A 21,499-nucleotide genomic window follows, 5' to 3' on the forward strand; every position below is an offset into this window, starting at 1 on the left:
GGCTTAGGATAATTAGAACAATCTCGATTCAGATCAAGATTGGTGGCACTCCCTCGTCAACATCAACGGAAATCCGAGGAAGTGGATCGTTTCCCTCATCATGTTGGCTCCGTGCGAAATCGGAACATGAGAAATACAAAGGTGGTTAGGAATGTTTCTTCCATATGAAATGCAATAACAAGTACTCCCTCTGTTTCATAATGTGAGATGTTTTCTGATACTAGTGTAACGTCAAAGAACGGAGGGAGTAAGATTTAAGAATAATGTCGCGCTTTGGAAGATGACGAACGCCAAACACATGAAGTCAGGCCGTGAGAGTAGTCTAGAGGCTTCTCGCCGCTTTGTCGGCTTGTTAACCGAAAAGATGAGGCAGAACTTTTACCTCCCTTTCAAAAAGAAAAAGAAAAACTAATCTGAAAATGGATTCTACAGTTTGCAAACAAGACGTGTCCGTGCCCCCCATCGACACCCAAACCGGGACAGTGACAAATGTATGGGGACTGGGGAGGCTTCGCATCGCCACCTATCACAGATAACCGGTCCTAGCTAGCGACTTTGGCCGTGCCCACCAGATACAACAGTAAGCAGGGTAGCATATAGGAGTATAATATAAAACTGACGCCCAACATAAAGCTCGTCGTCCTTCCCGTCGTACTAGATCGTGGTCTCTCTCTCTCTCTCTCAGTATTGGTGCCTAGGAGACCGCGCGGCAGGAGAGGAGCCCCCTCCCCTCCCTCCTCTTCTACCGACGGAGCCGGCTCCTCTAACTTGCCTCTTACCAAGTTAGGAGCCTAACATAGCCCATATCCACCGCACAAATCAGATCCAATGGCTCTCCTTTTCCCAGTACTTTCCTGCCGCTGTTGCCTTACCTCGATTCACGCCGCCACTGCCTCTCGCTCGATTCAGGCCACGCTGTATCTCGCTCGATTCAGGCTGCCGCTGCCTCTCCCTGATCCAAGCCCCTGCAGCTGTTGCCCCTCCCTTTATTCAGGTCGTCGTTGGTCCCCATCACGGACGAGTGCGAGCTGGATCGAGTTGATGGCGGCGCAGCGAGGTGAAGGTGGGGCAACGCCGCATGGAGGAAAGGGCAGGTTGGATGGGCTCGCGCAGAGGAGAACCAGCAGCAGACCGACGAGCTCGGACGGCTGATGAGGAGGCGAACTCGTGGGAAAGAAGGTAGCGCGGCGGCGTTGTTGGACAGTGAGGTGCTTCTGAATTTTCCTCAATCCTATATTTGTTGTCTGTATCACTTCTTCAGTATCACAGGAACAGAACACTCCTATATCTTTTGTTTGTATCACTGCATGTGATTTCCTCAATCAAGAAATATGTACACCAAGTTTGGTTTGAAATCGTGGGTGATTTTGATTTGATCCGTGGAGGAACTGATGTATCTAGGAAGTAAAAAAAGGATCTTCCAGAAACAAAATTAGTTGAACAAAATTACAAGTTTCATATTTCCCCTACAACTTGAAGGTCTACAAAAGTTCAACAATTGAAAGTCTACAGAAGTTCAACAAAATAATGATTTTCTGATGTTCTCCAAAGCATCATAATTAGAATATATCCTTAGGATATATGCCTCCAGTGCAGGCTCTCGCACTAGGCATATTCAGTAGTTCAGTGAAGTTTGTAATGTGCTCATATCCTCGCAAGTCTTCCTCATTTAGAGTTTGCACCGTTGAATGATTTTCTTTTGTCTTGAACTCTGTTTTTTTCCGCTTTGTTATCTGTTGCAAGTGATAGTTTGAATATTAGTACTTGAGTAAACTACATTTGAATGGTACAATGTGTCAATGGTACCTTGGATAAGGGTGGTGTGGTAGTTGTGACTGGTCCTATCTTCTTTCTTTTGTATTGCCTTTCAGTCCAATCTTTCCGTCTTTTGGAATTTTTGTCTGCCTTGTTAACTTCCTTCTTTTTTAGGCACGCAACAGCCAAGAACTTTTAAAGCATGCGCACACAATATTCCTAGTCTATCAAACTGACCACAACTGCATGATGATGTTTGTTCCACAGGGTTACCAGTAACTTCCCATTCTTCTTCAAATATTGGATGCTCAAAAGGATATCCAATTTTAACCATGTATTTGTATTGTCCATCTAGTGCTTCGGCGCATGCTGATATAGATCTCTGGTATTCCTTTTGAAAAAAAATCAAATATAGCAGGAGTATAAAGTGTGCCGACTTGCATCAACATTGGGGTCTTCATTTTGATTCTTGGTAAGTACTTCCTGGAATCAAACTCTGAATTGACCTCAACATCTCTTTTTACTTTGACAGCTCTTTCGAAGTGCTGAAAGAACCGGGCAATGTCTAAATCTGATTTCAGATGATGCTTTAAGTCATTGTTGAGACTCTCACTTAGCTGCGTGCTCCGCATACCCAAGGTAAATGCATTTTTCATGAAACATTCTGCCCACTTCTCTTTTACTTTGTAAATACTGTCGAACCAAGTTTGTGTTGGCACTTGAGCCCTCATATTTTCAAATGCTTCCTCAAATTCTTCTTGGTGCACATGTTGATACATGCAAGCACTGAAATCTGCAAGAAGAGTTGATTCTTTGTCCATATAACTAGATAAATGTTTGACCGCATTTTGCATAATGTGGAAAGTACATAATCCGTGTCGTGTTTCCGGAAAAACATACCCAACTGCCTTTCCCATTGCATAGTCCTGATCAGTATATATGGTTCTAGGATGCTTCTCATTGTGTGCTAATAAGAAAGAATCAAACAACCATTTAAAAGATTCAAATGTCTCATCATAGAGGAGAGAAGCACCGAAGATAACAGTTTCTCTAAAATGGTTGAATCCAACGAACACACCAAATGGCCGATGTTCCTTATTTGTTCCAAAAGTGGTGTCAAAGGTCATGACATCACCAAAATGAGCATAATCAATTATCATCTTAGCATCAGCCCAAAAAATGTTTGTTATTTTTTCATCACAGTCCAGCTGTAAAACATATTTGAATGCTGGATTCTCTGCAGCTCTGTCTTGAAAATACTTCAACATGCTACCCGCTTCACCATACTTAAGGTCCCTTTGACGCTTAGTTCTCAAATGATTCTTGTGATCCCGAGGAGTGTAACTCAGATTAGATGATCCACCAACCCGTCGACTAGCAAACTCATGAGCAGCTTTTGGTGCAATACCAGAGTAATCAGCACATTCAATTTCAAAAGCCTGCACGTTAGAGATCACTCTCTTTGATAGCAGTAGGTGGGATGCTTCTGGCAGTTGAAGTGTGTGATTGTGTTCAAGAAAAAGATCAGATATTGCCCAATTACCAGCTTCACGATTTATTGAAAGGGTCATACGAACTCTACAGTCAATTCTAGTCTCAGCTCTTGGATTCTTAACAACATTATCTCTTTTGTCTATTGCCTTTTTACCCTCTTTGAAACAAACATATTTGCAGGAGGTGACCTTCTGATCAAATTTACTTATGTTTTTATACCTTTGTCTGATGCTGAACCCCATCCTTCCTCCATAATATCCCCAAAAGTTCCAAGCCTCATCTAGAGTGTCAAACTTCATGCCAAGCTGAGGTGTCCAAGTAGGCAATACATTTTCTCTATAGAATGCACAAGTGCAGAAAATAGTGTCACTCATTTGCAAAAATAGAGAGGAATCCAGCACAAAATCAAAAATGTTATTCTCACTTACTTGTTTGAATCTGCTTCTGCTTGGTTCTCCATTAGAGATTGACTCCAATAATTTGAACTCTTAGCAGATCTAAGACCTGTACTTGGTTCTTCCAATTCGGACACTCATGCATGAAGAAATGTGAGAAAGAACAAGAAAAGGTGAGGAAGGAAGGAGAGAAGTGTGGGAGCTGTGGTCCTAGGGAGAATGTGTGGGAGATGTGGTCTTATTTTGACGGTAAAGTGAGCAGAAGCTTTCATTTTCCCTCCAAAACAGAGCAGCGGTGGAAGTAGTACAGAGCTGTAGCAAGAAGTAGTACTGGGAAAAGGAGAGCCATCGGATCTGATTTGTGCGGTGGATATGGGCCATGTTAGGCTCCTAACTTGGCAAGAGGCAAGTTAGAGGAGCCGGCTCCTCTACGGACGCCATCGAGGTCGAGGTACTCCACGCACGCTCCTTGTTTCTCCCCACCTCGCTGCTTATTCCTGCACCTATTTGACATTACCAGCCCCCCCCCCCCCCCCCCCCCCATTTATTTAACCTTGATTATCGTCCGAGCCTTAAATTTAAGGGACAAATAAGGGGGCAATTTTTACTTTTTCGAGGCGTCTTCCGTTGAGAACAGCCAGCTTACTCGCTTTATTTCCCCTTCATCATGCAAGAATTCGCCCCCTTCCACATCTTTTGAAGATCTTTTTATTTTCCTTCTTGTGGGGTCATCCGTTTAACCCACCCAGTCTCTTGGCATTTATCGGGGAAAGAGAGGAGAGGAGAGGAGAGGGGGACTGAGAAGAGCCTGATTTGATTCCTGGTAAGTGGAGCCACTGTTGGGGGGGAAGGGAATCTATGTTGGTTGGTCTCGCCTCTAATGCCGTTTCGTTTGCTTCTCTCTCGCCGTGATCTGGAACAAGCTGAATCCGATCGGCCGATCCTGATCCTGTTCGATCAGACTCGCTCGCTCGATTGACGATTGGGTTGAGTTCATTCATGCCGCTCCGCTCCTTTTCCTTCCGTTGATGTTCTTTCTTCTCTACTAGTACGAATGATCCCTTTTGCTCTGCGAGAAAAGTCGTAGCGATTTCCAACTTCCGTCAGTCAACCTTTTCAGTTATTAAATCCAAGATGTTTTGTTGAGGTTCAAAAGAAGTCTGAAGGAATGAATCGTCAAATGCAGAGTTAGTAGACGCGTTTAATCTGAATATCTGATCGTCCTATTGATCTTTTAACTACAACAGTTTGATCCATTCCCTGTTTCTAGTAGTACTTACTTGGTAAGCTAATTCGTGCGCTTTACCTTTCCGTGGCCCCCCTCATTGACATTACCGAACTCTCTCCTTTTGACTACTTGCTTAGCATTTGAAACATATTACACTGCACCTCCCACTGAGAATGTTACTGTCAGTTCGCGCAAACTACTTTAGAGTTTAGAGTAAAGATTTGTGCTTTCCACCCACGTTCCACGTTTGATAAGCAGGTGAGACTGTCATTTTCGTGATGTCATAGTCATACAGACAGTGGCCGAGCTAGAACCAAAACCCTGTGGCTGTGGGGTCAACTAATCTAAACTTTCTGGCACTTAAAGTATGTACCAAAATAATTAAGAAAAACAGTATTGAATCGGGAAACAGTACTGAATCCAAGATGTTTTGTTGAGAAACTTTGAAAGTAACGATCCGACGTTGTTGTCAAACAGCGCATAGATGATAGTAAAAAGTTCAAAATAGAGGGTTGAAAGAATGGTCATTTATTAGGGAATTCATGGGGTGATAAATACGTCATTTCTGAAATATCAAACTTGTACTACCATATTTGTTTGCATATCTATTTTGTCATTATATACTTTTGTACTTCATTCTTTATAACTTTCTGAAATAAATAACAGAAGCCCAAGTTTATTAATTAGTTTTCGTAGTCTATATTGGCACACTATAATGTCCCCCTATCTCATTTCCCAAGTTTCCGACCTTCTCCTTGCCCTCTGAATTCTTATGGTTGCAAAGGGTGACGGTTTCTCGCCGAAAAAAAGGGTAACGCTTGTGATTATCTCTCACATAAATTATGCATGTTTTCCTTGGGGCAGTTCGTGGTAGCTTCTTGTGCTGCCACCTTCCTTGATGATATCTGAAGATAGACAAGGTAGCCGAATTTGGCTTCCCTTTTCGTCCTTTCTCTTGTCTTGTTTAATATGCCCAGCAACGTTGAGAAAGGTCTCATCCTTAGCCAATCTTGTGGTGTTCTGCACTGACCACTTTGCCCCTTGCTGCATTACATGGCCTCTTTCCTGTGATGCACATGCTGACATCTGTTGCTTCTAGACATGCTCCAAGAATCAGTTTCTTTTTGCCTTTCCATAAATACATCCACATCATTGGCTCTGATATTTTGTCATGCAACAGGGGCAAAGGGAACTACACAGAAGCAGCAATGGATGAAGGGATGGAGCTTAAGGGGTGCGTTTGCCGGATCAAGAGCTGCGCTGGCCAACTTCTGTCGATGGAGGAGGATCTGGTGACTGATCTGGACGATGACTCATGGGACTTGGTCTGGAGGGACCTCCGGCTGAAAGCGACCTTCTTGTACATTGATCTGAGCCGTGTGATCTCCCGAAGTGAGAACGATGAGCGCAGGAAGGCGCTCACCCTTCTCGCCAACAAATTCTTCTACTGCACGGATGAGGTGATTGATTGTTGTCTCCCTTAAATTTCGGTAGATTTTCTTGCAAGCAAACCAAGATGATTTACTTGAAAATACAGCGCACGGCACTTATTTTACCAATTTCTTATTGAGGCACCTGCCAGGTGTGCACTTAAAATTTATTATATTAGGCACACCTATGAGTCAATCTTAGAAAGAAATACGATCTATGTCTCACTACACACATGGTAGTGGTCCTTTTCTTTTGGCAATCATGGTAGTGGTCCAATTGTTTAAGAATTTCCTTCTTATATATCATGTAGCAAATTCAGAAATTTTTCAATGTGGATGCTGTTTCTGAACTCTGATAACCAGTGTCCATGGGAAGCTAAACTGCTTTAAATTACGCTTGTTTTGGCATGTTTATGTCATATTTACGGACCACTGGTTCCACTGTTAGTAAGTTCTAACTATGAGTAAAAGTACATGAGAATAGTGTTCTTGACTCTTGACTCTTCAGAGTTAAGAGAACCTTCTAAGCCTCGATTTCCCATATCATGAGGTACCAATTAGATCTTCAAGATGTCTCGATCGCAGATCAATGCTTGTGGCCCCTTTACCAAGTTTGTATGGTTCTTCACTCAGATCATGCAATAAATAGTTGTCGATTGCATTTTGTTCAGATCGCTCAACTAGCAATGCGGCAAACTGGTCATGATCAAAACATAAAAAATCTCAAACTTCCGTAGTTGAGTCCTTGCGTGCAGAATTAAGTCGTAGAACGACACAGAAGTGGTCTGTTCAGTTTGTTGTTTACTTTGTGGACGTGTTTGATGCTTTTGACATAAAACTGCTCCTGCACAAATGGCAGCTGGGTGATGCGGTGACGAGCCGAAGCGTCCCCGTCGTGAAGATGTGCTACAACGACACTGCTCAGGCTCTCCGTGAGTTGCTCGCGGCCCTTGCGCCGCCGCAGTAGCATGTTGGGCTCATGCCATGTGGCCCTGTACTGCGATGCGATGCGATGCTGTGAGGCAGGATCAAGCAGACACAGCATTTGCATCTTCTGGATAGCAAGGAAAGGATGGAGTCGTGCCAGAAACTCTTGCAGAGGGATGAGTCTTTATGTAAGGAACGTATGTGCCTGAAACTCACATGGGCATTTTCCAGATGAGCACTGGCTAGAGCACCTGTGTACATACATGGTCCAAATATCTCCGCAGTTGAAGCAGAGCAAGAGAAATAATACCTAGCGTGTGGTTATCTCCAGCAAAGTTTTCTCCTGTTTTGTTTCTGATTTTAATTATATATGTCCGTGTTTACCTGACGGTAATCGTTGCCAAATTTCATGGAATTTAGCCAGCAGGGATGATAATCATTTGATCATAGCAAGGTTGCTCTAGGTGATGCGCTACTAGTTCGGCCAATTTGACCTCTTAGGCCGCGCGTGGATCGTCGGTTGGGTCCTAAATACCCATGTACTCGGTACAGACCTCGAGTCATCGTTTTTATTCCAGGCGGAAAACACACTACATCCGGTAATATACACCTTTAATTTAAAATCCGGGGTGTGTAAGTTTACACCGATTCCAAGCGGGCCCAAGTTAAAACACTATGTGCGACAGACACTCATCACACACCAATTTGGCGCGACATCATCAAAGGGCTTGACCTTTTCAGGGACACCACCAGGGTTCAACTTGGCAACGGGGCCACAACCTCCTTCTGGCTTGGCTTCGCCCGACCCAAACCTGGAACTAACCCTGCGGCTGTCCCACACAGCAGAATGCGAGCTGAATGATCTATGCAATGTGCTGGCCACCGTAAACGTGAATTCACAGGTGCCGGACTGCAGAACTACAAGGGAAGCAGGCAAGCCACTCACTACTAAACTGGCTTACACGGCGGTTTGGAAGATGAGGCCTGCAGACGCCTTCACCTTGGTCATCTGGAGCAACTACGCCCCGAACAAATGCAGGCTCTTCATCTGGCTTGCCAACAAAGACCGCCTATTTACCAACGTCAGGCGCTTCCGGCGGGGTATCACCACCTCCGATGCTTGCCCCTTCTGCACGCAATGTGAAACTATTGAGCACCTCTTGTTCGAATGCAGACAGCTTCGCCCCCTGTGGGAGGAACTGGATAGCCTTTGCCCGGATGTACCGCATGGGCTCCGCAACGCCTGGGACGGAAACTTCACCAACAAGACAAGGTCAACTGTTCTCATGGCCGTTCTCTGGAACATTTGGCAGAGGACAAACGCCAAAGTTTTCCGGAATCTCCACCTCGATCTACACACGACTGTTGCCAACGCGGCAAATGATCTTCGCCTTTGGTCTCACCGCTGTAAGAACGCCCAGAAACAAATAGTGCTTCGCGACTAGGCCACCATGTTGTTCCACTTAGCTGCGAGATTGTAGCCTCCAGCTCTATGTAATTTTCTTTTTTTTTCGGCTCTCTCTCTCCAACCCCCTGCTCTTCTGGCTCTAAACGCTTTGTAACACTTCTTGATGGTCGCAATAAAGAGTTCAGGCAGGCGTAAGCCCGCCGTTGACGCGTCAAAAAAAACACTATGTGCCACCAGGAATGAATGGGAGCCGCGGGCACAACAGAAATGAACAATGTAACAAATAAAGCTTCTATTAGGAGGATTGGATTATATGTCCTTCTGATTTTGGGGTCGATTTTGATACATAATATAAGGTGTCTTAAAAACAATTGAAAAGCTATTAGATGTCTCACTACGCCCTGCACTTAGGGTTCCTCCACGTAGCCGCCTCAGCCCCCCTCCTCTCTTCTGTCCAACGGCATCGTAGAGTGGAGACCTACCCTTTCGTTGTTCTTGGTTTTAGTAGGTCTTTTGTTTTCCCTTAGTTTTTGTCTCCTGGCGGCATTGGCAAGGTGGTGATGGCGCTGGCATGTTAAAATAAGATCTTTCCGGTCTCTTCCTACATCGACGGAGTCTGTTCCGGCGTCGATGAATGGCCTACGAGGGTAGGTGCTGTCAGTCCTATTGGCTCTCTTTGATTCTTGGCAGTAGATGTGTTTGTGAAAATTGTAGGATAGATGAATATTGTGTTGTATGTTGTATTGATCTGACCCTCATATAGGGTATATATAGAATACACGAGGGGGTAGAGGCTTGGAGTACAAGATAAGTAATACATGGTTTAAACCTATCTGATCTACTCCCTATCTCTATCTTTAAACCCAAACTATATTCTAACATTCCCCCTCAGTCGTAGCGGGAGTGAAACGAACGTTTGTGACTGGATTTGAAGTATTGTGCTCGCGTCGTCTTCTCCGCTTCACCATCATCACCTGCATCTCTGATGGGTCGACACCTGGGGCGGTGACTGCGTCCCCTTCTGGTGCCTTCCTTGTCTCTCCTCTATTCCCTCCCGCAGTCACAGCGGGAGAGGCGTGGACGCTAGTGACGACTCAGACGCTGTTGACTGGAGTTATTGCCGATGAGTTGCTGTAGACGTAGCCATTAATGTCTTGGCAGCCGATCATGGTGATGTAGCCGTGGTCGAGGGTGTGGTCGTCGTAGATGATGAAGCCGCACAAAGCCGGAGGCGCAAAAAAAATGCGCTATGATGGAGCTGCAGAGGTGGACGATACACCTTGCGGATGTCAGAGGGTGCCGTCGGCGATGAGTCCACCGGTTTTGCCAAGACCGAAGGAAGCCCATCGAGCACACATCAGGTTTGCCAGAACCGTGTGGCCGTGTAGGGGTCGTCACTGTAGTGACGTCGTGTCGATGCAGTTGTGTTGTCGTGGATGACGCGGTCGATGCCGTCGTCGTGACGCGGTCATTACCGTCGTCATGGTCGCGTCTTGCAGAAAAATCTGTCAGAGGACGCTAGTTGTCCATCTTGTGGACGAGGCGGCGGCGATGTGTCGATGATGATATTAGTGGAGACCATGTTGATGAAGACCTTGATGACGAAGTGTCGGCGTTGTAGCGGCGTATCAACGATGATGCATCGCTTGGAGGCGTCCCTCGTGGCGACGGGTGTCGATGCCGTGTCGTGTCGAAGAAGTGGATGAAGAATTGCACGCTTTCCACACCGGCCTGACGTGTGGATGGTGCATGTTTCTCGTAGATGTGCTCGACGTAGAATTTCTTTTTCTTTGGCACAATGTAGTCATACAGCTTGGTGTTGATGTTAGAGGTATATAGGTGCAGATTGCTCGGTGAAGATGCAGATCGTTGGCTCGAGGGTGGACGGCGCGCGTCGCTCGGGTCGGTGAAGATCAGGCGTTGATGTAGAGGATGCGGTCTGCCTGTTCGCGTGGCCGGAGACGATCCTGCATGCAGATAAGAATCCACGCAATGTGGAGCCAGTTTGATCTTGGTCCTGTACATGCAGCGCGCAGTCCCCTGGCCAGCTTGCGTGCCGTGGCTTCTGCTTGGCGACGGCCGCGTATCCATGTACGCTCGCTGGTTCGCTGGCGCTGGGTCACGCCTGGAGTTGTTGGTCCGGTGGGCAGATGGAGTCGGGACGAACGACGTTGACCGGACCATCGCGTCTGCGCGTGTGGATGTACTGTAGATCGGATCGATGAAGCGTTGTCCTTCCGGTGTACGCGCGGTAGGCTGCCGGCTGAAGATGTACTTAGGTTGGCTGGAGGCTTGATGTAGGACTCGTTCATAGCATCTCCGTTACATGCATCAGGCCGGCCGCTGCCTGCTGGATCTCCTGTTTGCCGACTCATTGAGAGAGCCAGTCATGGACGCGCCACGTATTGGTCGGGAGATCGGCGAGACGCCGAGTGTGCGCTGGCTCGTCCGGAGGCACCACGCGAGCCCCAGATTTGCCGGTGGCGCGGGGGGATCATGCTGCAGGCGCGTGGCCACGGAGCTGGAGACGCGCCGGAGTTGATGGTGTGTCGCGCGGCCGCCAGGGATGTCGTCTTTGGACGAGTGCCCCGTTGCTTGGGCGAGATGGCGTGTGCTGGTGGAGTCCCAATCTTGAAGACGGCCGCATGCAGCGGCGCATGGTCGAGCCCACATATGTCGACGAAGATGGCGCTGATGGAAGCTGCCGTCGAAGGAGTCGCTCGGGAAGAGATGCACATCGTCGTCGGAGTCCTGTTGCGCATGAAGTCGATCTAGCTAGATTGGATCCTGCTAGCTGGGCCGGTCGCTGCGGGTTCACAGCGCTCGGCGGTGTGTACTCGGCCGTCGCGGGAGGTTAGCGCGGCACTCGCGGGGTCGCTTGAAGACGGCCCCAACCGATGTTCTTTCAGTGGATTCTAGATGTTGTCACTAGCGGCAAGGGGTTATTGCGGTCTTCAAAACATTGTATGACAAGGGTGTTTGCAGGCGCCCCTTTGCATTACTGTTGATTTAGTGTATTTTTCAAGTTCTGGTGGTCAGTAATGGTTGTTTTGTGTCATGTTGTCTTTCATTTATATTGTCTACTGTTTTTCCTTGACGAACATCAGATTTGAGATGCCCTTTTGGTGTCTTTTCTCTCTCAAAAAAAAAAAGTCTCACTACGAACAATATGACCGATCAATCAAAATACTTCAAGATTTTGCCTTGTAGATATCATATTCATTTTTCGGAAGCCAGTATGCAATGACTTAAATCAGCTTAGATAAAGGAGCAAAATAAGGACCAAAAAAGGAGAGGCAAAACCCCAGATCTGCACCGCAGCAGTTCGGTTGTAACATGTCATGTAATTTTTTGAACTGAAATGGCATGCGACTAAATTCACTTTCAGAGTTTCAGTGAGCCACAATGATAAAATAGCAACTGTGCCGAACTCCGACGATGAAAAACTAAGGGTTTTGAGTCCTCTTCTAGTCATAACATGGAGAATGGCCACTCAGTGAGCCCGGAGAATTTCAGAAATCTAGCGACACTGATGGCCTGCTTTATCTACTCAAGTTCTTGAGTATCTGATGAGATTTGTGCTGTGTTGATCATACTCGGCACGTCCAGTGGAGAGAGATTACAATGAAGTGAGAGCTTTGCATTACACACAGAAGGGTTACCTTGCAAGTGACAAATGGGCATTCATTTTCCTGCTAATTATTTGTATCAAGTTTCTATGCTACACTACTTGTTAAGATGATCACTTGGACTGGAGCAAAAGCTGGACCAGGGGAGAAAACCAAACAATATGTGCAACAAGATGAGGAAAACTGCAATTGAGAAAACCCTCCCTATTTTCAATGACTAATATTATATAGACTTGCAGAGAGAGCACATTTGACGCCGTGTTTGAAGGCACACACCGCACTGTGGCTCTCCAGATATTAGGTAGGAAAAGATGGATGTTTCTTGCATCTCTTGCTTCTCCACGCAGACACGGGGCAAAGAGCTCTCCAAACCTTTCATCTATTGCTGAAAAATGAGGAGCCACCTTTGCAATGGCTCACCAGTTTCCTCTTGGCTCCTCTTTCAGGTAGCTGCTGCTAAGAACTTGGGCCTTCAAATGCACACAATAAGGACATCAAGAGTGGCCATTCCAGTATACAATCTGGTGCTAGTCAAGAGAATATTAAAATAGCAAAAAAAAGGTTATTCTTCTACTTATACATGTTTTTCATCAAAAGACACTTTGATTAACTTTGAACTCTACATTAATTAGTTTGGAGTACGGGATTGGTAACAGAAGCTAGTATCAGCAGCCAAGCAATAGCGAGTGCTTTTTTTTCCCACTGTATTCAAGGCCAGTGTCAATTGGCAACTTCGGATAAGCATTTTAATCTAACAGTACACTAGATTTTTCACATATGTATTTAGATTCATGATTGTACATCAGAGGCTAAGATATTGATTACTCAAACTTAACAATCTGAACAGCGCTAGAACACTGATTGTTCCCACCATGCAGGTCAAAGCAGAAGAGCATTTACCAAATTAACACCAGGGAGCAGATAACTGCAAAGCTTTTCATCCACTGAAATAGGCAACCTAGGCATCTTGCTCATTATTCCAGGTATTTGGCTCATGCTGTTCATTGAGAGCATCACATTAGAATTGCATGCGTACCAATGACATATCTTTAAATCTAGACCTTTTATAGTTACTTTTACCTTCGTAGAAGATTATTGATGTTACTTCTTGTGCGATGGAAAAGATCAATGTTGTTCTGAGCCTGAAAGGAATTGTTAAAATGAATTTAACTCCTGCACAACCAAAGCTCCCGTGCACAAGAAATCAAGGGGAAATAACAATATTATTCCTACCATACATACAAAATACCAACCTGTGATGTCAAAATATTTGCTTCTATTTGATTGAGAAGTCGAGCATTTTCTTCCAATACATTAAGCATTGCACGGTCGATGTCAGAGGCTGCATTCCCAGAAGCTGCAGAGCAAAATGTACAAACGTGGTCATTAGAAAATAGGACCTGTGCATAACTGCATATGCTTGTACTGAGAACTGGTAAGTTAGAGTTCATTTAAACATATGAACCGTTTTCATATACACAGGGAAAACAAGTACTTGAGTCTGTGTGTTAATGGTATTAAGTAGTTCCAGCAAAAGTTTAGCAACAAAGTAACCATCGAAGGAGTCCAAGCTAGGAATTGCATCAGAGCTTTAGTAAAAGACAAATATTGTTATCCGTTATTAGAAGCTAGGAAACACCTTAACTCACAAAGCATAGGAATACGAAAAACCATTCAAAAAGTCCTGAATCATTCATTCTTTGCAAAATATGCATGGATTATTTCTCCCAAATCCCTAAGTTACTTGGAATGCTTCAAACTTTTTATCACACGGGCAGTGGAACATGATAATCGCAAGAAAAGGATAAAGTGATGGTATAATCAATCACAGATTATCTACACAAGTGACCTACTAACCTCCAGATACAAATCAGTTATCGACTGCTATTACCTGTCGTAACAGAAGGACCTCTGGTGTCTACTGGAACAGAACGATTGTTAGCCCACAATGACGACTCCACCATTTTGTCCTGAGATACAGCCTTGATGAGCACCAGGCAAAAAGAGACAAAAAAACACTTCTCAACTTCATTTTTGCAAGGAAAATATATTTGACAAACAGAACCATGATTTTCACAAACTATTCCAAATTTAGTGCATGCTTCTGAGGAGTCAGAACAGAAGTTGCTTCCTAGAAAGACTATTCTGAAAGTGGCGAGGAGGCATATCATATGAAAAGGCAAATGATTGATACCTTTCTATCTTTAATCTTTCTTCCACCATTGTGTTCTTCAGTCTTCCGTCGTCTTGTATTTTGTTTTTCCTGTATAAGCAGCACATTATTAGTATTGTAAAGAATAGAAAAGGGAAACATCATATGCTTTACATGATTACATGTTCACTCTGAAAAAGATACTTGTTTAATAGGCACATAATTACTGAAGACAAAGCTCAACCCCAATGCTCTGCTTCTGTTAGCTCTTTTCAACACTACTTGAAACGATTTCTTGAGTGCTCTACAATTTGTTTATATAATTTTAGGAAAAGACAAGCCAGTGATTTTTTTTTTCGTGCAAACTATTCTCAGCTTGCCATGGCTCAATACTGGTCATTGATCAACTCAGCTTATGAGAAACTGTATCAGTTGTGCTAACTGACCAAGTATATTATACACTTCTAGCAGATATACATGCTTTTGTCATGAAACACGAGATGATCAACTTTTCATTGGATATCCTTTTGACGATATTAGTAGAGACACAACCATTGCTAACAGTGTCAAAAGCAGAGCCTTTGCATCCCTACAAATATTTTTCTAGTACACACTACTAGATAAATACAAATGCAAATCTGCAGGACAACAGCACAAAAGGATACTTGGGAGGACCAGCTCAGAGCACACTAACTTTATCGTCCATAATAGACCACTATAGTATGTATATCGATGTCGACAAATAAGTGTATCTATGCATGATCTACTTTCATATATGCGGCACTGGTTGAGTGGAATTATAGTGACATCATTCTGACAGCCATTAAAGTATAAGCCACTGTTAGTCCCCATCCATAAGTTGTTACAGGAGCACATATTCCTTTACCTCGAAAATATAATGTAGAGAATGGATAAACATCTTGCATACTTTTTGCATTTCAAAGTTTTAAATAATGATCTGCCGACATTAGGTGGATCCGAAGGAAAAAGTGTGATAGATGCTTCAGAATAGATTAGACGAATCGGGTACTAACCGCCATCCACTGGCATCTCATGGCCACATCTCTTACTGTCTTCTCTGGCAACATTGCTGCTATCTTGATATACTTCATGATTCCCGGTTCACTTGCATACCTGACAATTTCATCACCAGTGCACACAATTATACATAATTGGCAAAGTCACTATTTACTAGAAAAATTGAAGTGCAAAAACACAACTCATTGCAACAAGATCATAAAGAAAGTGAACTCCTTTGTCTGAAAGATAAAAGAAAGTGATATGCTTCTGAAAACACTCATGCCATTATTCTCCAGCAGAAAATGAAGTATCGAGCTTAATCATGAAATAAACAAATATTTATCTTGAAGCATTAACATAATAAACACTTGTTATTCTGATCCAATATAGGCAGAATAATTATTTGTACTTGGTGTCAATTGCCAGGTGTATTCTATTTTAATGTTAAACTATATGAATTAACTCGGCGTATACATGTGATAAAATGCTCTCTTTCCCACCGATGTGATAAAAGTCAGTAATTATACATAGTGGCAGAAAACATACTTATGGAGGCCGTCATTAAGCATCTGTAACTCAGGGTATGACCACTCCACAGCCATTGGACCTCCATACTTTAGGCTCTGGCTAGAATCAGGAATCATGTTGGGTGAAGCAGTGGATACAATCGTCGAAGGTGTAGTGTTCAACACTGCCAGATTACCATTTATCCCACTGGAAGTGTCCAGGCAGACCGGCATGGCTCCCGGCCCGTTGGTAATTGCACTCGTCTGAAATGAAACCACATGTTGGCCGAAGAACGAATGCGGAAATACGCCGTAGTGGTTAGGATCTGTTGACATCTGCATGCCAGACAAAATTTGATGCTCCGGCTTGAGCCTCACAAACACTTGACCAAGCTAGGGAAGAACGCTTGATTTTGCTACCCAACTTTCTTCTGCAATGAGGGGACAAATGGTGTAGCACAAGTTACATCTCCACAGTGGCTCATCAATGGTGAACTTGGCATCCAGGGCTCCACAAACACATGAGAGTAACCATGGATGCCATCCAAACTAGTACAAGATAATGTCCAAAGCTTTACTGAAGAAGGGCCACTCCTCTACAAACAGTACCCAGATTTGAGAAGCTTGCAGGCTACACTTTCTGCAGAAAACATGAAGGGAGCAATCTTATTATTATTGCTTCTGCATAATAATACACAAAACCACATGAAAGTTAAACTAATAATGCAATAAAAAACTTTGCGCTTGGAATGGTAGTTAGTACAACAAGGAAAAAAAAACTTTCAGCTGCTAACCGCACAAAAAAAGGAAGCTAACAGCCTGGGGAATAGCACTGAACGATCAGTCATCTATTCTGAATTGGAGCTCAGCTCAAGTATAATGCTCTTAATATATTTAAGCAGCATGTAAAAAAAAATGGTGTGACGATGACAAAGAATGCATGGCCAAAGTTGAAATTTTTGTTAGAAAGCGTGAGGTCGTTTCTGCCAGGGCTCTACAAAAGCAAACAAGTGGGCAATTTACTACTAACTCAGACGCAGACATACCAATCAAACTGAATCCGTACAGCGATAACAGGGTCCAAGAAAAAAAGAGAAGACGAACTCCAGGTTGGTGGCAGGACTGGAGGAAGAGGAAGGATAGAATCGCGCACGCTTGTTTGAAGGGGAAGTAAGAAGAAGAGAAGAGAAGAGAAGAGAAGAGAAGCAGCAGCAATAGAGAGAGAAAGACTTGTTTGAAGGGAAAGTAAGAAGAAAGCAAATCAAGCAACGATGATTGCAGGAAAGGCGGCGGCCACGCACAAACGTGGCGAGCACCCCACCCACCCACCCAAGGCAACCCAGCCGAGGACTCGCTTTCCACATCGAAGGGCACGCCGGCCGGCCCTCACCACAAGTCAGAATCCTCCTACTGGCGCGCGACGTACCCAGATCAAGAAAGAAAGAAGAGAAACCACCCACGATCCGATCCTACGGAATCCGCAGATGAGCAGGCGGGAACGCACCTCCGACCTTGGGATCGTCCGTCGGTCCTCGCGGTAGGGAAGGAGCCCCGCAGCGAAAGGGCAGGGCAGAAGGAACAGCGGCGCGAGGCGATCCTCCTCTGGCTGGCTGGGACGGAGTGCAGTGTAGCAGCACTAGTGATGGTGGTGGTGCGCTCTCACTACTCTTGTTCCTCTCTTTGGGGTTTGGCTCGATCTCCTCCGCCTCCTGCTGCTCTTCCTTTAAATGGTGCCGCCCAGCTTTGTACGCTCCAATGGGAAGGAGGAGGCTCAAAAGCGGCGGCCCCGCAAAGGCGAGGCGAGAGAAGCACAAGCCTCCTCCTCCTGCCCTCCTCCTATATGTGCTTGTTTTGCGCCCAAAAAGGCAACGCCCTGTGCCAACTCCACTGCAACCAACTTGCACCACCCGGCCACCAAAACGGAGAGGGCGGGGAGCCGAGGAAGAAGGACGAGGGAGAGGGAGGAGAGAGAGAGAGGTGTGAGATCTCTTGGAATTCAGCGCTAGGAGATGGATGCGGAGCTGAGGTTGAGGCTACTCTCTCTGCTTCTTCTCCTCCCTCTGGCTGGCTGGGCCTCTGCTTTTGTCTCTCTTCGCTTTTCCTCGCGAGGAAAGAAAGAATCTGGCGTCTGCTCTGCTTTGCTTTTCTTTGCTGGTCAGTGGTCGCTGCCTTGCTTGTGCCAATTGTGCGCATGCATTTGGTACTAGTAACTCGTACCAGTAGAGTAGTGTATACTTTTTCGTCCATTTTTATTTTATGTTCTGGTGGCTAGTCAACTGGTCTGGCCTGGCCCGTAAATATTACTACTATTATCTCCATCTAGTTGAGTTTATTAGTCCTTATCGTATTTTTATCAAAATTTTACCACGTATTGGATTAGCAAAATATTAATGTATATTATAAAAAATATATTATAGGATTCATATTTAAATTTATTTTTCAATGGTATCGTTCTTTGCTATGTTTACCTATATTTTATTAACTAAAATCATGATCAAAATATGATAATAAGACTAGTAAATAAGACATGCGTGATACAGTGAAACTATCTTTTCTTCTTCTGATCCTCCTTAATCCTTATCCTCATGCAGCCTAGGTGAAGGTGAGTGAGTTGGTGCGTCGCCGGTCCTACCTGGAGACGTGGATGTGTAGTTCCGTACGTGTCCTCTGATATTTCTTGACTAAGACGGTTAACTGCTACAGTAGTTTTAAGCGATTAGAGGAATGCCTGTTCTAATTAAGGAGACTTGTTCTTAACCAATTACGTTCGAGCAACGTGTCTTGAGATGCCATGACTTCTCATCAATTGACCGAGACCAAACCAACATTATTGTGTACTCCCTCATGATTCTAATTATTCTTTCAGCACAAGCTAGTATAATAAGGTGATGTAGATAAATATATTATTATTATATTTGGGGGAATGTTAAAATTTGACGTCAAATTTTTAAGCATGGCAAATCGAATATTTTTATGAAAAAATTATGTTGTCGTAAGGAAGACAAATTTCGATTAGCAAGCATGGCAAATTCTAGCTAAAAAAAATCGCCATTGTCGTGACAACATAATTTGCCACCAAAACCGCTTGATTTGCCATGCTAAAAAAAATCTAACGTTGATTTGCAGCGAAATCCTATGTTTGTTTATGGGTAACGATCTTTCAGAAAAGAAAGAAAATTGGAGTAGCCGGGAAAACACTTCAGCCTGACTTCGGACACAAGACTTCGATGTGAACGGCAACGACATTGGCTTCTGTTGATATAATAAACCAAATCGTGTTGACTATGTATATATGCTTGCTTGCCTACGTTCTGGATGCAGTATTGGTGCTCCCTCGGACATCTGGATGTGCTCAAGTACATAAAATAGCAAGCTCATGAACCACAAGGCTTGATAGTATAATAACTCAGGTAGAAACGTGCAAGACCTTCTATTGGCTCCATCTTTCAGCGCTTAACCATTTCGTTACTACTCGTAAGTTGGTTCCATCGTTCTCATCCGCACGCAACCAATATCCCCGTGTTAATTTGCCGCCCGCCATGACGGCACGGCACGTACGTCTTTCTATGTTGTTTCTATAGTCAGCTGTAGACGAGATTTCAAATGTTGCCGAAGCTTATTAGCTCCGGACGACTGCTACTGCTAGTGCCAGCGAGGAATGGGTCCACTCCGCGTGAACGTTTACATGTGCTGGGCTCGATCGCTGTCCCGCTGACGCGCACAGCCACGCGTCGCACATGCAAGGTGTCAAGCAGGCAACCCGTTTACCAGCATTTTGACTGTCAAGGTACGGAAGAATTCATTGTTTACCGGCACAAAGATATCCATGGACGGTCGACTGAACAACTCATATCCTAAGTTTTGAGTTTTGACTCAAGGAAAAAGATAGTAGGCCGAAAGAAGAGCCATGAGCGATAAAACGTACGGACTGTATAGAGGTTGTTAATGTTTATGTGGACATATATCATGCTGAGAGAAACTCACAAATACTCCCTTCGTTTTTATTTACCCCGCATATTAGTTTTGGTCAAAGTCAAACTTTATAAACTCCGAGAAAGTTTATAGACAGAAATACTAACATCTACAATAACAAAACAATATCATTAGATTCATTATTGAATATACTTTCACATCATACAGATTTGTTATTGTAAATCTTCATTTTTCTATAAAGTCTGGTTAAACTTTATGAAGTTTGACTTAAGTCAAATCTAATATGCAGAATAAATAAAAATGGAGGAAGTAGTGGAACCGTCATCAATAAATTTGGCAGGACGAGAACTTAAAAAAAAGTTACAAGGACGATGTACTGTCATTAAAAAAAACTTGGCAGGACGATGCAAAATCCCCCACCAACCAATCAGAAGTTGGCGTCGTTATCAATGACACATTTTTTAAAGACATAAATATATTGTGAAGGTCCATCAGCAGTACAAAGCCATCCCAAACATAATAAAATTATATCGAGGTCCCTGGACCATTGAACGACCATTACCGCTGCAAGAACATGCCGCCAACGCTCAATGACACCCCTAACGTTCATACAAATTAACCCGCAACACAAGGCAGATCATTAAGGAGGGATGAATCAACCCTTGCATGTCCCCTCTCTCTCGAAGCTTGTGTCTTGTCGCTTGATTTTGCTAATGAGGAAGGAAGCAGCTTTGATGTCACCATCGTCGACGTCAGCTCCCCGGGAAGCGCCCACCGCCCCCATGGTGTCTTAGGATGAGGAAGAGGCCACTCTGATGATTCAATCACAACGAGGTGTGTCATGACTCTCACATGATTGGGGTTAGCGTTTGAGTGATTTGCGCATTTTCTACCTGAGCTCTATTGAGTGGATTTGGTTGGTGCGTTACATGCCGGGTACTGTCTACTACAAGGATTGGAGTGGACGAGCAAAAGATCTCCCTACACTATGCCACCATCAGGCTCCTTGCAGGATGCTCGTGGGTTTTAAGTCAGTTGACACTGAAAGGAAATTTCTTGGAAGTGCAAACGATGTGAGCTCAACTAAACCATTGTAGTGGTGTGTTGTTTCAGTAAATGCAGATTGCTTTGTTGCTAAAGTGAGCTTAATGAGCATAATGTGTTGTATGTCGTTTTAGTAAATGCAAGTGCTTTATGAATAAGTTAATGAGTCGTAACTGAGCTATGTTAAAATAATTAATGCAAATGTTGCTCGAATGAGCTTAGTAAATAAATGCAAGTCTTTATTTAATATCATGTATGTTGATTAGGTAGGAAAAAATAAATTACGGCTATGTGGAATGGGTTGACTGCGAGTGACAAAATTCTTTGAGAATGTGCCTAGCTGAGCTGTGGGAGATGTATGAGCAGCAGAAAATAGATAATGTTAAAGATAACTATGTTAGTGTTGAAGAAAACTTTAAGATTGCAGGAGAGGGGAGGAAGGTAGAGGCCGAGCTTAGAATGTTCAAAGGTGAGAAGGAGGGGGTAGTAGGTTTGAAGCCCTCGATAGAATTGGCTTGGCTTAAAGTGAAGGAAGTGTTGGACAAGAAGAAGCTTGATGATGCTTCGATCAAAAATAT

At 44.1% G+C, this 21,499-nt stretch overlaps 2 protein-coding genes across 15 annotated transcripts; one reads left to right on the top strand and one right to left on the bottom strand.

Moving 5' to 3' along the window:
- Positions 1-712: 712 nt before the first annotated feature.
- LOC123137549 (photosynthetic NDH subunit of lumenal location 3, chloroplastic) lies at positions 713-7,564 on the top strand. 8 transcript variants are annotated; one of them, XM_044557348.1, is made up of 5 exons: positions 713-1,208; positions 2,171-2,227; positions 2,337-2,394; positions 6,053-6,332; positions 7,162-7,564. In XM_044557348.1, exons 4-5 carry the CDS (start codon positions 6,081-6,083, stop codon positions 7,267-7,269), a joined length of 360 nt encoding a protein of 119 aa, XP_044413283.1. In that variant the 5' UTR covers positions 713-1,208; positions 2,171-2,227; positions 2,337-2,394; positions 6,053-6,080; the 3' UTR covers positions 7,270-7,564. The 8 variants fall into 8 exon arrangements, with proteins under 8 accessions (XP_044413283.1, XP_044413282.1, XP_044413277.1 ...); XM_044557347.1 differs by having other exon boundaries at positions 2,174-2,227; XM_044557344.1 differs by adding an exon at positions 3,742-4,095 and having other exon boundaries at positions 715-2,227.
- Positions 7,565-12,307: 4,743 nt separating this feature from the next.
- LOC123137551 (uncharacterized) lies at positions 12,308-17,958 on the bottom strand. 7 transcript variants are annotated; one of them, XM_044557352.1, is made up of 10 exons: positions 17,449-17,958; positions 16,554-16,584; positions 15,985-16,375; positions 15,453-15,552; positions 14,461-14,529; positions 14,158-14,248; positions 13,520-13,623; positions 13,347-13,408; positions 13,167-13,263; positions 12,308-12,736 (listed from the first exon to the last, which is right to left on the bottom strand). In XM_044557352.1, the coding sequence occupies exons 3-10, from the start codon at positions 16,284-16,286 to the stop codon at positions 12,683-12,685; spliced, it is 879 nt and encodes a 292-aa protein (XP_044413287.1). In that variant the 5' UTR covers positions 16,287-16,375; positions 16,554-16,584; positions 17,449-17,958; the 3' UTR covers positions 12,308-12,682. The 7 variants fall into 7 exon arrangements, with proteins under 7 accessions (XP_044413287.1, XP_044413286.1, XP_044413285.1 ...); XM_044557351.1 differs by having other exon boundaries at positions 16,523-16,584; XM_044557350.1 differs by having other exon boundaries at positions 15,985-16,584; positions 17,456-17,958.
- Between the last annotated feature and the right edge of the window lie 3,541 nt (positions 17,959-21,499).

Source organism: Triticum aestivum, chromosome 6B, assembly GCF_018294505.1.
Source record: "Triticum aestivum cultivar Chinese Spring chromosome 6B, IWGSC CS RefSeq v2.1, whole genome shotgun sequence".
NCBI classification, from domain to species: Eukaryota; Viridiplantae; Streptophyta; class Magnoliopsida; order Poales; family Poaceae; genus Triticum; species Triticum aestivum.